The sequence below is a fragment of the Hipposideros armiger genome, unplaced genomic scaffold (assembly GCF_001890085.2).
Source record: "Hipposideros armiger isolate ML-2016 unplaced genomic scaffold, ASM189008v1 scaffold_745, whole genome shotgun sequence".
Classification (NCBI taxonomy): domain Eukaryota; kingdom Metazoa; phylum Chordata; class Mammalia; order Chiroptera; family Hipposideridae; genus Hipposideros; species Hipposideros armiger.
In genome coordinates this window covers 842,175-854,743 of record NW_017732095.1, presented here as the reverse complement: position 1 = coordinate 854,743, position 12,569 = coordinate 842,175, and the positions used below count along the sequence as shown (strand labels likewise).

Below are 12,569 nucleotides of genomic sequence, written 5' to 3'. Positions count from 1 at the left end.
AGCGACATAAGATGCTGTCACAGCACACAGGTCAAAGCCTCATGGCGGGCAGAGTGGGGCAGGGCCGTTTCCATGAAAACATCATGCCTTTTCAAAGCAACAGAAGCAGCTGGAAATTTCTCACAGAAAGCCTATTTCTAATGCCTGCATTGCTTCTGAGGTCTAACTCGCAGCCAGCCGTGCATCCCTGTCACACACAGCCTCGCCCATGTGCTCCAAGGTCTGCAGAGAGGAGGTGACTGAAGAGCCCTGCCTCTCACATCCAAGGGCCAGGTCCTGTGAGTGCCCTGCTCCTACAAGGGCCTGCCCAGCAACCTCTGGCCATGCCTCCCCACAGGGCGGCCTGCACCCTGTACCCCATGTCCCCCAGCCAGTCTGGGGTGCCATTGATATGAAAATTCTATTCCCAGGAGGCTGGGTGCTGCCTGCACAGGACCCCAGGGCTGGACCGCAAACCTCCAGTGAGGCCCGAGGAAAGGAAGAACCTGCTCCCAGGTGCCCTGTGTCCAGACGAGGACAAACCAGGCGATCCAGATCAGCAGTGCTACCGGGAACCGGTGGGCATGTGGACTGGCAGTCACTTCAGGACCGATGAGGTAGGTCTGCAGGGGAGCCTGCCTGAGCGGGGAGCTTGTGGGAGTGCAGGCAGAACAGAGCACTGCAGGGGGCGTCCTGTGATGCCCTGGCCAGTGACCGCAAGTGGACAAGCAGCCTGGCTGGGGGCGCGGGTGGGGACGCAGAGGAGTGAGCGGCACCAACATCTCTGGGAGGCAGGACGTTGGGACCCTGTTGGGCTCTGGTGTGGAGCGGGATGACAAGTTTTGGGTGCCGGGAGGTCGGATGCTCTCACAAGTAGGGGGTACGCAGGGCGCAGGGTTGTTGGGGCCACACTGGACAGGGGATCGGGTGACAGGCCAGCCTCCAGTCCACAGCAGTCTTGATGCCAACAGCGATACTCCCACTTACCTAGTCAATGGCTTTATGCGTCACAGAAAGGCCCCAAGGTCCCCTGAGGGTCCTCTGAGGCTCCCCGAGGACGAGGACACCACACATCAGGAGCCTCAGCCTGGGGAACTCCCGCCAGAGGAAGTGGGGTGTGGGGTATAGAGGGAGCCGAGGAGGCCTGGCCAAGGCTGGAGGCGCCCAGTCGGCATGCACACTTGAGGCATTTCTTTTTTTTTTTTAGCTGAGCCATCCTGCTACCTGTTGGCAGCTCAGTGGCTGCTCAGCTCAGGCTGGACTTGAACCGCTGTTGCTCAGAGCTCAAACTCTTGAGCGAGCTCTTAACCAACTGAGCCACTCGCCCGGCCCTTGAAGCATTTCTTAAGAAAGATGACTCTTAGGCACGTGCCTTCTCTCAACTGTGTTAAAATCGCTTTCAAATTTAGTGGCCAAAACACTTATGAGTCACCAAGGAATGGTTACACGTGACAGACGGCCACTCACGGGCCACCCATATTCATAACCCTGCAGTGAGTGTAGGCGGCTCTGGGGGGCTACTCACATGGGTTCGCGCCATCCGCGACGATCAGCATGCGCAGCGAGCTGAGGCTGACGTCGCGCTGACCCCGTTGGGCCAGGAGGGACCAGTGCATGTCTCGGGACTTCACCAGCGCGGCCCGGGCTGCGGGGGAGGGGCACACGTGAAGGCGGCACCAAGCCTGGGACCCACACTCCAGGCAGCGAGCTCTCAGCCGGGTTGACCCACCCCAGCCAGTGACGACCACTCAGGGGTGAGGTCTGGCTGCAACCCGGAAAACCCAAACCACGTCCGCCCCGATTCTGACTCAGCTCCGCCTTGCTCGGCCCTCCCTCCCCCAGCTGCCTGCGCCCGTTGCAGCTGTGGCCACAGAAGCCTGGGGGATGCGGGCGACGGCCTGAGCCCAGATCCTGGCCATGCTTGTGGGCAGCACCCGCCAACCCCACAGGCGTGTTTTCCTCACAAACAGGATAAACAGAGACAGCTGCCACCTCGTGGCCGCCCTGAAGACACAGGAGCAGAGCCTGCACCCCTCATCCGCACCCAGTGACCCCCTCGACTACCAGTGTGGGCGGGAAGATAAACGCGGGTGCCCAGGACAAGGTGGGGTGGGGAGAGGCCCTAGGCCCAGCCTCGGGGAGTCGTGAAGGTGCCCTCAAGCGCCCCAGAGCAGAGCGGAGGGACGCCAGACTGTGCAGGGGTGGCCGACTAGAGGTGGAGGGCAGGGCAGGGAGGCCATTCACTCGCAGCCGGCTTCGTCTGAATAAACCGCTTTGCTGTTGGTGGCTTGCAAAGCCCTAACTTCAAATTAAAACCACCTCAAATACTAAGAATCAGGAGTACTGATGTGACTATGAGGGAAATTTTGAGAATAAAATTAAGGGCCTGTGGTCCTAGCAGAAGAGAGCTGTCAGTGAACAGTTCCAATCCCAGGCTGCCAGGCCTTGCACACACAGGCGGGGGCTACACGACAGCCTGCAGCCAGCACGGCGTCAGGGTGTGTCTGAGACCTGGCTGACGGACGCCTTGGCCCACGTCTGTAGCTCTGCCTGTTGGCTGTTTTCCTTGATCACCGGAGACTAACCCCAAGAGCCTCCGGAATGGAGGATGATGGGGCAATGGCGCCCCCCTCACCTTTATAGGAGCACACCTTCTGGATCCAGGACAGTGGGTTCACCTTCATCAGTGCATACGGGATGCTGACCACATGCATCCTATTCAGGACGCTCTGAGGAAGACACACACGCTCAGGGGAACGCTGTTCTGCATGCGGACAGCACAGCACTGACCCCCGCCACGAGCGGCCAAGGGACCAGTGCTGTCCTCATACACACTTCTGCCCAACATTGCGCACGGGCATCAGATGACTAAGGGGTCCTAGGGATCACATCACTGAAACATCAGCATACGACACTCATTGTTAGCACCCACTGTTACCACTCATTGGTCACATTGTTGACACTCACTGATAACACTCAACACTCGCTGTCAACACTGGGAACACTCACTGGTAACAGGTAACACTCACTGGGAACACTGGGAACACTCACTGGGAACACTCACTGGGAACACTGGGAACGCTCACTGGGAACGCTCCTGGAAACACTGGGAATGCTCACTGGGAACACTCACTGGGAACACTCACTGGGAACACTCACTGTTAACACTCCATGCCACAGACCAGCATCCCTTTTGAAGTCCAGCACATTTGTTAATGTTTCAGCTGAAAGTGGACACAGATGGTTAAACCTGCTGAGTGAGCCTCTGTACAAGTTACGTGCACCTTGAGAGAAACTGAGGTGAGTAAGGCATCAACATGTAAGTTTGGGGAGTGGACAGCATTGCAAATACCATGCACTAATTAACTAATCAATGATCATGGTTATCGATTCAAATTACCGGAAAACATAAAAGGAGAAGGTCATATAGTTTGCATTACAACGGAGAACTATGCTGACCACCAACCTGGAAACACAAGGAACAGCCTATGGTTAAGATGCTGTGTGAAGCGGTCACATGTGTCAGACGGCATGACCACTGTCACGGGCACCCTTACTTCTCAACTTTACATCCAGGCCCCCCATTTCTCATGCTCAAGGCTGTTATCCTGCACCTTCGGGAAACGTCATGTGCTGCTGTGTCATCCATCTCCCTTCAGAAATGGCTCTCCGGCCCACTTTCTCGTCCGGAAGGTGTGACTGGAGGATGTGAGGGAGTGAGCGGACGGCAGTCCCGGGGCCCCCTGCACAGCACTGCACTCAGAGTGTCCAGCCCCGTCCTCTGTGGGACCTGGCTCCAGGGCTCACACTGGGCAGGGGACACAGCCTGGGCCATGAGCAAATCTGGTCCCTCACAAAGGCCACGGCGAGTCCGAGTGTGGCCACAGAAGAAACGCCATGGCGAACAGCAGACATTGGGTTTGTGTGCCAGGAAACGCTGCTGCACTCGGAACAAGCACGCTGCCCACAGCCTCCCTGACCAGTGAAGAAGCCCCGAGTACAGGGGAACATACGTAAGCTTACCCTGATCTGAAGGAGGAGAAAACCAGGGGACTTCACTTGACAGATGTAATTTTAATGAAATTATCCAGGCCCTTAAGCATAACTAAAACCCTTTCCCAAACCTCCACCGAAGTCTTCGGCTGTACCCCGCTACCCCTTGCATATAAATACCTGCATCTCCGATATTTAAACACACCATTCGATTTAATTTTTAGTTTTGTTCAAGTATTGTAATGCCAAGAACACCGCGATGTATCCTTTTTATAGTTTTTTGAATAGTATTTACCTAAGTTGAATATCTGATATTTAACAGTGAAGGGGCTACCAACAGATAAGCTATGGCCATAAAGATTCCATTTGTGTGTTTGCATGCGTGACAGCGTGAGCCAAAACCACAGGCACGTATAACAGCAACAGTAGTGTGTCCAATGAGACGGTTTTCCGTGTTTTTAATGCAAAACACACTGCCCCTCAGCTCTGCCTCTGGCTGAAGCAGCCCCTGGGCACCAGGAAACTGGTGGCACGTGGACTCCATGCTCTGTAGTCTACACGGGAATTTACTGAGAAGGGCTGAGTGGGGCTGCCTGGGGACCTGATGCCCCCGGGCGGCCGGCACGCGGAAAGACCTGGATTCAGGGCAGGTCCCAGGCACGCCTTACCTTCTGAGTAGCCACACGCCTGGGTCAGAGCCCGGCACTGAGTCAGGAGGGATGCGTGCGACACTGTCACCCCCACCGTGCTTCCTTCTTTGCTGGTCTTATACTGAAAGGTTTCAAGAAAACAGGTCCGTTAGGTGATGTTTCTGGAGGCTGATGGATTTGAGAGAAAAGAAGCTGTCGGCCACGTCCCCTCCAGGAACCACCCCATCTGGCCAGAGCACAGTTCTTGCCTGACCCTTGGGGACCGCTCGGATGAAGGGGCAGGCGCTGAAGGCAGTGGTGCACGGAGGCCCCCTCCTGACTGCCCGCACCCAGGGTAGCCGGCGGGGATCAGGTAAGAGTGCAACCTGACTGCCTCTGAGGATATCTCCATGTGACACTTTATATTTCTGGGATGAAGCCAGAACGTAAGGAGTTTCGGGCTGGAGTATAAACCCACCCAGCGGCTCTCACCGTGTGCCGAGACCTAACCCGGGCTGCTTGAGCGCTCTGCGTTACCTCGATGTAGGCGGTGCCCGCCCCGGCCTCCTGGGCCACCGGGTGCCAGTCCTTTGGGGGCTTAGTCAGATGTTTCCCATCAATCACCAGCCAGGCAAGGGGAGGCCAACCTGTGAGGGTGCAGACAAGGGACACGGCATAGGCGAATGGTCAAGGTCTCTGCTCCCCACACTCAGGACCTACTGTCCAACACACAGCCCTAGTGCGTGAGGGAGTGAAGTCTCGGGCTCGTCTCACTCTCACGAGTGGACGGCACAAGCCACGACCCTGAACTTGGTGAGAAGCAAGACTCACCAAGGCCTCCAATTTGCCTGCTGCTGGAGGCCCGGAGCATCTGAGGTTTACCGCTGGGGAAGGACCAGAGGACACCGCCTGCCTTGGCCTTGGGGACCCACCTTTGAAAGTCGCCACCTCTCCGGTCTGCGCCTTAGGCAGGCCTTTCTGACAAGCGTCCGTGGTCAGGGCCAGGGTGACGCCACAGCTGCCCAGCAGAAACCCAACCTGCTGGCTGCCAGCGTCCTGCAGGAGACAGGAGGTGGTGACGCGCCCGGTCGCTTTACTGCTCAGGCCCATGCGCAGAACGCAGAGTGCCTTTTTGACCCTTTTCATCCTTCTGCAACAATTCAATCCTATACACCACATTTTCATGACAGTAAAATGTAATTGTTTTTAAATTTAAAAGATATACTTTTGCAGTAAAATATAAAGTTCAGATAATGGGTTACTTTCTCAAAGATTTTTCCTCGCAAATGATTTAGCAGCATTTTAATAATCTCCAAAAATAGTACCATTTAAATTTCCACTTGATTTGTGTCTGAAATTTACAGATTGATGGTTGGGGGGTGGCTGACGTTTAACAGCAGTAACTATTTTCACATAAAAATGCACATTGCCTGTTGGTCCTCTTTAATACATGTCCCTCAGTAAAGTTATATCATTTTCTTTTTGTAAGTTTGACAAATCCCTATTTTTTTTTCCCTAACAATACATGTATTCAAATACTTGTCATCATATATTATCTGTTGAGATGTACAGGTTTTATTTGCAAACTTTACTTTTGAGATTCCATCTGTTGCTGACAATCCTCACATGAACAGCTACCTGAACACTGGGATACAGATAGAAAACTGATTTTCTAAAATACATGCCTTGTCTACCTCTAATAGGATTTTTTTCAGTAGTCAGATTACTGACATGTATGTGTAACACGTAACAGCCCCCTAGAATGTCACAGTAATCTGTCAGTAACAGATGTGTGGGACCAGACAGAAGTGAGCTGTGATATGTCACTGTAACGCGTTATGTATCCCCAAGAAATGAAGTTATTATCAGTGAGCATACGGTTTCGAGAAGAAGTTTAACAAAACTTATGAAACCCCAAAGCTACTCAGAGGAAAACGCGCTCATCGTTTCACAGGGGACACAGTAAGTAGCTCCAGCTGTTCTCAACAACAAGGTACACAGGGAGGATCTGCGGACACAGTGCGGCCGCTGACTGCTCCCCGGGCTGGAGGAGCAGCAGCACACACCCAACTCCTGTGTCAGCTTGGGCATCACACCTCATGGGGTCTGCTCCCCCGCCCCCCGGACCCAGTCTGCTACCTTTCTTGTCAGCGGCACTTCTATGGGGACAGGAACCAGCTCTGCCAGGAGACACCCATAAAACGCAACCATGAACATCACAGGGTCACTATTTGGAAACACCAGCGCCACCTACAGCAGCACAGAGAAAAACATGAACTCTGCCTGTGAACCACTCGGCATCTCAATTTGCACAGTGTCTGCTTGGTTGGGGTGGGATTGAGGCTTCTGAGATTATCTTACGGTTTTTCAAATGTAGTTCAGAAAATGTAATTTGGGGGCTAATTCTTGGGTCTTAAATTTCCTCTGCCATGTAACTTTTAATAGACGGTTTTTAGGTTGAGGTCTTTGCTCCACGTACAACAAAATAATTTTAAGTTTCTGGGTTTAAAGGCCATCCAACTCAGGTCTGGCGGTGGGGTCAGGACCCAGCTCCCGTTCACTCTGACCATCTGGGCAGCAGCAACTCAGGGATGGAAGCGAGGGACCGTCACCCACCACCCATAAGTCCAGATGAAAAACACCTACACGACATGAAAAGTGAACGAGGAATCAAATTATATCTAAAATAGTTTCCAGAATTGTAATAGATAAGTATGATATTGGGAGTGGGAGGGCAGTAGATGGGGGTGGGGGTTGTTACTTTGTGAAGGGTGAAAAGGATAACTATTGCATTGTTCTGTATACCTGAAACTAATAAAAAAAAATATTACTAGGGTGGATTGAATTTAACTGATTGGGTTAGAATCAATCACTTGCTATATGGTGAGACTCAGGCTTCATAGCCAAATACAGTTCATGTAACTCAAGTTTTATATTTGCTTATATCTGATAGTAGATGCTCAATTATACTTTTACTTAAATGAAAAAAATAAAAAATAAAATAGCTTCCAAGAGAAAAAATCTTAACACCAACTTTTAGTTGAATAGATCTTAACTCAAGCCTTAATAGGAAGCGGTGACACAAACACCTCAGCTGGGTCCCCCTGCCCACTACACTGCCGCTGTTTAAATATATGTTCTGTGTCAGATAGCTTCCATTTTTGTTTTCATCAATTTTTTTTAAAACACAGAATTTAAAATGACAAAAAGTACTAATGAAAAACAATACCACCCCCCCCGTTCCACCCTTCCCCTCCCCAAGGCAACAACTTTTAAAATATTTTACATCTTCCTTTTGCTATTTACTCACATTTTTAAATAGTATGCTTATACTATGTTTTATTTTTTGAAAATATTTAGGCACCAATTTTATTTCCTATCATTGTAGATGAACGTTTAGCTCTCTTTATCCATCCCTTTCTCTTCTCTCATCATCTTCACTTCCATTTCTCATTCAATCTAGTTAAATTAAAAGCTATTTATGGAATAAGATTTTTGTAGGCCCCAAAGAGTGTAGTGAGTGTGCTTGAACCACGGTGGGGAGTGAGAACACTACTGGAGCAGCCTGTTAACACAGGGCTCGGACCACAAAACAATGGATAATGAATAACCTTCCAGTCCTAAGACAGAATTTAAGCTATCTCTATATTTGTGCAGTCAACTTAATTAAGTTTCTAACAAGTTTGTTTGTTGGAAAGGGCAAAGCTCTCCTTCAAAAGTTGTTATTCATAGTGATGGTCCCAGAACAAGAACTACATACAGCCTTGAGACTAGGAGTTTGGTGCAGAAAATGTTTTTAGAGAATGTTATAAAAGAGTTGTGTTTGTTCGCTTTTACAAAGTATATTATCACGGGAGGAGGAACGTGTCACCATCTCTGATAATAAACTCACTCACTGTGGCCTGGTCCATCTTTTTTTAATTTAATTTTATTTATTTTATATTATTATTTTAATTGGGGAATTGGGGAAGGGGAACAGTGTTGGGGAATTGCCGAGGGGGACCAGCCAAATTGTTGTTCTTCAATCTCTGTTGTGGAGGGCGCCAGTCGCCATCTGGCTCCCCGTCGGCAGCTCGTGGCCTCTAAGCTCAAGGTGCTGTGTTCAGTCTTAATTGTGGGTGGGCGTAGCCACCATCCCATGCGGGAGATGAACCGGCAGCCATGTTGCTAAGACTGCACGCTCTAGCCACTGAGCCATCCGGGCGGCAGCTCAGCTCAAGGTGCAGAGTTCAGTCTTAGTTGTGGGAGGGCATAGCCCACCATCTTGAACAGACAACTTTGTTGTTAGGAGCACGTACTCTCACCAGCTGAGCCATCCTGCCACCTGTTGGCAGCTCAGCAGCAGCTCAGCTTGGGCACAGTGTCACTGGCCCATGTGGGAATTGAACCAGCGGCCCTGTTGCTCAGAGCTCTGGCTCTGAAGCTAGCTCTTAACCAACTGAGCCACTCGGCTGGACCTCGGTCCCTCTTTTTATAATTAACTTAAATTCTCTCAAAGTGTCTGAAAGTCTTTGTCCTTGTGAGGGTTTTTTCAAGGAAGATAAATCAATGATTCTTAGATTCACTCTAAAGCACAGCATGAGTTAGGGGTTCTTACAGGCCTGTTCTAAAGCACGACATGCCTTGACAGCGGCATTCTTGTACTGTTCTCACGCTCATGGGCAGGGACGTGTCTCCTCTTTCTGACGTCACAGTTACCAGCATTCCCGCTGGCAATGCTTCCTGTGGCTGCACCACCAACGTGCTCTGAAATGTCCCCTGCGTGCGTCAAGTGCCTATCAACAGTATCTTCCAAGGAACCAGCCAAGGGAACTCAGAAGTTTCACCAGCGGCTGACCACCCCACCCCCACCCAGGGTGCTATCTGGTCCTGGCTGGGGGGCTAGCGGTCACCGGTCACCACCCTGGGGCTCTCCTGTTTGGGCCCCACCACAATCAGCTGAAGCACACCTTCTAGGAATTTCCCAAAAAAGAGTGCTTGGGGGTCCTACGCATCTGAGCATGGTGACCCCAACCTCGCATCTGTGACTCTGGGCAGAGAAGTGTAGCTTAAGTCGGACTTCCTCTGAACTCCTGAAGAAGCTCGCTCGCTGTCTCCTCTGTCTGACTGCTTTCCAGAAGCTCTGCGGCTCCCTCTGCACCCTGGGTCTCACGCCGTAACATGGTCACGGGTTCTGTGTGGCGACACTGCTCACTGCAGGTCCTGCCACCCTGAGGCTTATGCTGTCCACCTGCTGGATGTCATCTTGTATTACTCTTGTCACGTAAAATTTTCTACTCTCTGTTCTCCTTTCTCTTTCTGGAACTCCTGTTAGTCAAATGCTGCTGGGCATTCCTGATCAAGTCTAATTTTTGCACTTTTTTTCCTTCCGACCATCCATTTATTGGTCTTTCCTACCAGCATATTCTACTTAATTTATGGTGCATTGTCTTCAGCATAGAGCTCTAGGAATATTAATACTAATTTTCTCCAAGTTTTAGTTCTGTATCTAGTTTTCCCCCAAGTCTGTCTGTTTCCTCTTCCTCCCACCCCTGCACTCCTTCCTTTTTTTACTTCTTTGTCCTCTGGTCCCTTCTGTCACACTGAGGTTTCCCTCTGGTCTATACTAACAAGTGAAGCACTCAAAGGGTTGCCTGAAACTATCGTCTCGTCACCTATGGCTTCATCGTTGGGCAACCTGACCTAGGCAACCGTGCCCTGGGGGTTTCCCTGGTAAGTGTGCTGACTTCCGCCATGTCCTCCTGCTGTCCTTTGGGACCATCTGATGTACCTGGTTCCTCAAGTCGGCTTCAGCTTGCCCACAGCAATGCTGCCCCACAGAACCTTCCACAAGGACTGAAACTTCTCTTTCCGAGCTAGCCAACATGGTAGCCATTAGCTCCAGAAATGTGGCTCATGTGAGAAGGAACTAAATTTTTCATTGTATTTAATTTTGGTTAGTTTAAATAGCCTCGTTAGCCACTGCCAACTATTTGGGGCAGAGCAGGACAAGGCACGAAGCCTCCGGCCTCTGCATTCTGTCTGGGCAGGTGGGAAGTGGGCTGCCTGGCCACGCGGAGCCAGGGAAGGAGACGCATAGGAAGGTTGATGTGTCCTCATAAAACTTAAGTTTTGGACATTTAACATTTATTAAAATCTGATATTAATATTTTTATTAAAATCAACACATGTGAAGTCAAAGAGAAAAGAAGTTAAAGAATCAGTGGATAGGCAATGGGGAAGAATAAAAAGAACCACCATTTTATCTACATCATCACAAACTTTTCCCATATTTAATATATTTTCATGCTGACTTTAAATTCCCTGCATTAACACTGCATCTCTAAGCAGCTGATAGAACACTGATTTCAATGAAACATTTTTAGAGGCTCTGTTTTTTTCCCACTCCCATAAAGTTACATTCTAGTTACTTACTCTGTCTCCAGGTTTAAGTAGCGGTTCATTCTTACTTGTCAGTTTATTAACCAGAGTATAAGCTAGTTTTAAACTCCGACTCCAAAGTTTGCCTAAAATAAAATAAAAATATTAGGCAAAGTAAAATTTAAGAAACTAATAATTAACATTTCAGTGTAGCAATCATAATACCTTATAACGTACCATTCCTCTATTACTGGAAGTTCAGGGATTTTCCAACGGATAACTATTTTGTACAATGCTATAACGAACATCATAGTTTTCTCTCAAAAACAACTGAGAGGTTTATTTTTCTTAACACAAAAGTACAGGATTTTATTATAGAAAATTTCAAATATAGAAAAGCCAGCAGAAAACAGTCAGTGTTCTTTATGTTATGTGTACACGTATATAACACACATGTATATATACAGAGGGTGCCCCCAAAAATGTATACACATTTTAAGAAAAAAAAAACTGTATTAAAATTGTAATAGTCAATATATACTGATAACAAAACATGAATACAAGTCATGTTTGACTTCTGCAATTACAAGAGGTGCTCGAAGTGGTTCCCATCAGCGTCCAGACACTTTTGATTATGGTGAACTACTGCTTGAGCAACGTTGATCATAGTGCCCACTTGTATGCATTTTTTTGGCACCCCCGGTATATATACACATAATATGCACACACACATGTATATACATGTATGTGTAACTTGAAAGACATGATGTCATACTTCACCCTGTTTTGCTCTATCAGCACTGCACTGTGATTGCATTTTCACATCATTAACTATGCCTCGGTCACATCCCTTAGAAGAATGGCATATAATTCACGAGGTGGGCCATATCTTTATCTCCACTTTTCACTCAAGAGAAGACAGGGAGATGTTAACAGGTGACCAGAGTCACCGGCTACCTTGGTGGTGTGTCTGGACCCCAGGACACAGCCCTTGAGTGGTGTGGTCCTGCCCACATTGCCCTCCTGGCACGCAGTGCCCAGTCCCAGTGAGCTCCACAGAGGAGAGCTGCCTTGATGAAGACGGGAGATGAGGCTAAGGGAAAGGAAAGAGAATTGAAGGTGTCTGGGCAGGTGTGATGGGGTAGGAAGAGAAAACCTGAGTCCAACCCACCACCCTCTGCAGCCTTAATGCTCTCCCTCTGCAGCGTGCCAAAGAAGTCGCACCAGAGCCCTAACTCGGCCCCCTGAAGCCTGTGGCACAAGCACACGCCCTCTGAGTAAAAGCTCAAATCTCCTTGCAAACAATACAAAGCACAGGTGCAACAATACGTGAGATGCAGGACCTGAGAAATAAGTGGGAGAAAAATATTCACCCCAACATGTTGCCTGTCTACATAAAAGGTCAATTCAAGATGTCAATAACTGTAATACATAAAGATTTCCAAATTGAATTCAGCTACATATAAAAAGAGCAATGCAGGGCTGGCCAAGTGGCGTGATTGTTAAGAACTGGCTTGCCAGAGGGCCCCGGTTCGGATCCCACATATGAGGGCCAGTGACACTGCCCTCCACAGCTAAGATGCTGAATAACAGCTCAACCTGGAGCTG

General features: G+C 49.4%; 1 protein-coding gene across 1 annotated transcript in view; it reads right to left on the bottom strand.

Moving 5' to 3' along the window:
- DIP2A (DIP2 acetate--CoA ligase A) overlaps positions 1 to 12,569 on the bottom strand; it is an 89,044-nt gene that overhangs the window by 28,465 nt on the left and 48,010 nt on the right. Inside the window, exons 10-17 of the mRNA XM_019628029.1 lie at positions 11,016 to 11,107; positions 6,741 to 6,851; positions 5,534 to 5,657; positions 5,139 to 5,248; positions 4,641 to 4,743; positions 3,139 to 3,203; positions 2,615 to 2,708; positions 1,505 to 1,624 (exon numbers count right to left, since the gene is read on the bottom strand). Coding sequence (XP_019483574.1) covers positions 1,505 to 1,624; positions 2,615 to 2,708; positions 3,139 to 3,203; positions 4,641 to 4,743; positions 5,139 to 5,248; positions 5,534 to 5,657; positions 6,741 to 6,851; positions 11,016 to 11,107 — 819 coding nt within the window. The remainder of the gene's footprint in view (positions 1 to 1,504; positions 1,625 to 2,614; positions 2,709 to 3,138; positions 3,204 to 4,640; positions 4,744 to 5,138; positions 5,249 to 5,533; positions 5,658 to 6,740; positions 6,852 to 11,015; positions 11,108 to 12,569) is intronic.